Consider the following 1,623-nt stretch of genomic DNA (forward strand, 5'->3'; position numbering starts at 1 on the left):
GTCATCTCAGATTAGATTTATGCATAAAATAAACGGTAACACTTTACAATAAGGGTACATTAATAAGCATTAGTTAATGCATTATTAAGCATTAAGTAACAGTTAACTAATGTCTCTATTAACCATTTACTAATGTTATTTATGTTAACTAAGGTTAACTCACCCAACCCGCTAACCCTAACCCTAACCCTAACCCTAACCCATAACCCCTAACCACCCTAACCTTAACTAAGGTATTAAAGGAGAATGTTCGTTTGTGACAACCTGGACCTTATTCACGGCATATTATAAGACGTTTGACTCACAGAGATCACTTTGGTATAGTTCGGAGGCATTGTAGAAGAAATTTAAAATCCAGCGCGAGCCAAGTATATCCATGTAATGGGCGGCGGACGGGGGGCACTGAGAATGCAGCTTCTAAAAAATCTATTTTCTCCTGTGAAACGGTTGTTTTCAACAATCTATTTTCATGAATCGCTAGTTGTGCTTCCATAGGAGCGAGGGCTTGTTTGTGGTTTTCACATGCCTCTGTAATATGATCTATAGAAACGTCTTTGAGAAACGAAATAAAGCTTCCTTACTTGCTCCAGCAGTGTGTTCATGGTGCTGTTCATCCCTGTCTCAGTGTCTCCCACCATCATCCTGGAGTGTTAGGGTTAGTGTTAGGGTTAGGGAGTGTTAAGTGTGTTAGGGAGGTGTGTTAGGGGTTAGGGAGTGTTAAGTGTGTTAGGGAGGTGTGTTAGTGTTAGTGTTAGTGTTGGGTGTTAGGGAGGTGTGTTAGTGTTAGTGTTAGTGTTGGGTGTTAGGGGAGGTGTGTTAGTGTTAGTGTTAGTGTTGGTGTTAGGGAGGTGTGTTCATGGTTCTGTTCATCCCTGTCTCAGTGTCTCCCACCATCCTGGAGTCGGGCGTGTCGGACCTGAGCGCCCCGCTGGGGGAGGAGCTGACCCTGGAGTGCCGGGGTCACCGGGACGCCCCACGCCGCAGGTCAGCTGGCTGAAGAACGGCCTGACCCTCCAGGGCTCCGACACGCAGGCACATCGGGTAGGTCCTCCTCTCGCGGTCTCTCAGGTCTCTTCTGGTCTCTCTGGTCTCTCTGGTCTCTCTGGTCTCTCTGGTCTCTCTATTCTCTCTGGTCCTCTCTGGTCTCTCTGGTCTCTCTATTCTCTCTGGTCTCTCTGGTCTCTCTGGTCTCTCTATTCTCTCTGGTCTCTCTGGTCTCTCTGGTCTCTCTATTCTCTCTATTCTCTCTATTCTCTCTATTCTCTCTGGTCTCTCTGGTCTCCTCTGGTCTCTCTGGTCTCTCTATTCTCTCTGCGTCTCTCTGGTCTCTCTGGTCTCTCTATTCTCTCTATTCTCTCTATTCTCTCTGGTCTCTCTGGTCTCTCTGGTCTCTCTGGTCTCTCTGGGTCTCTCTGGTCTGCTACGTTGACTCTTTTGAGTTCCCACTGATGTCATATTCCTGTTGGTGTGTGTGTGTGTGTGTGTGTGCGTGTGTGTGTGTGTGTGTGTGTGTGTGTGTGTGCGTGTGTGTGTGTGTGTGTGTGTGTGTGTGTGTGCTGCAGCATGTCCCCCTGACGGCAGCACGCTGACCTTCCTGAGGCTGAGGCCCGAGGATTCTGGGGA

The 1,623-nt window shown here is 48.1% G+C and overlaps 1 protein-coding gene across 1 annotated transcript in view; it reads left to right on the forward strand.

The window, feature by feature from the left end:
* hmcn2 (hemicentin 2) overlaps positions 1–1,623 on the forward strand; it is a gene marked incomplete at both ends in the record, with an annotated part of 57,889 nt that overhangs the window by 39,246 nt on the left and 17,020 nt on the right. Inside the window, 3 exon segments of the mRNA XM_084457375.1 lie at positions 882–958; positions 961–1,045; positions 1,563–1,616. Of these exon segments, the coding sequence (XP_084313501.1) occupies positions 882–958; positions 961–1,045; positions 1,563–1,616 (216 nt within the window).

This window comes from Borostomias antarcticus, assembly GCF_949987555.1.
Source record: "Borostomias antarcticus genome assembly, chromosome: 23".
Classification (NCBI taxonomy): domain Eukaryota; kingdom Metazoa; phylum Chordata; class Actinopteri; order Stomiiformes; family Stomiidae; genus Borostomias; species Borostomias antarcticus.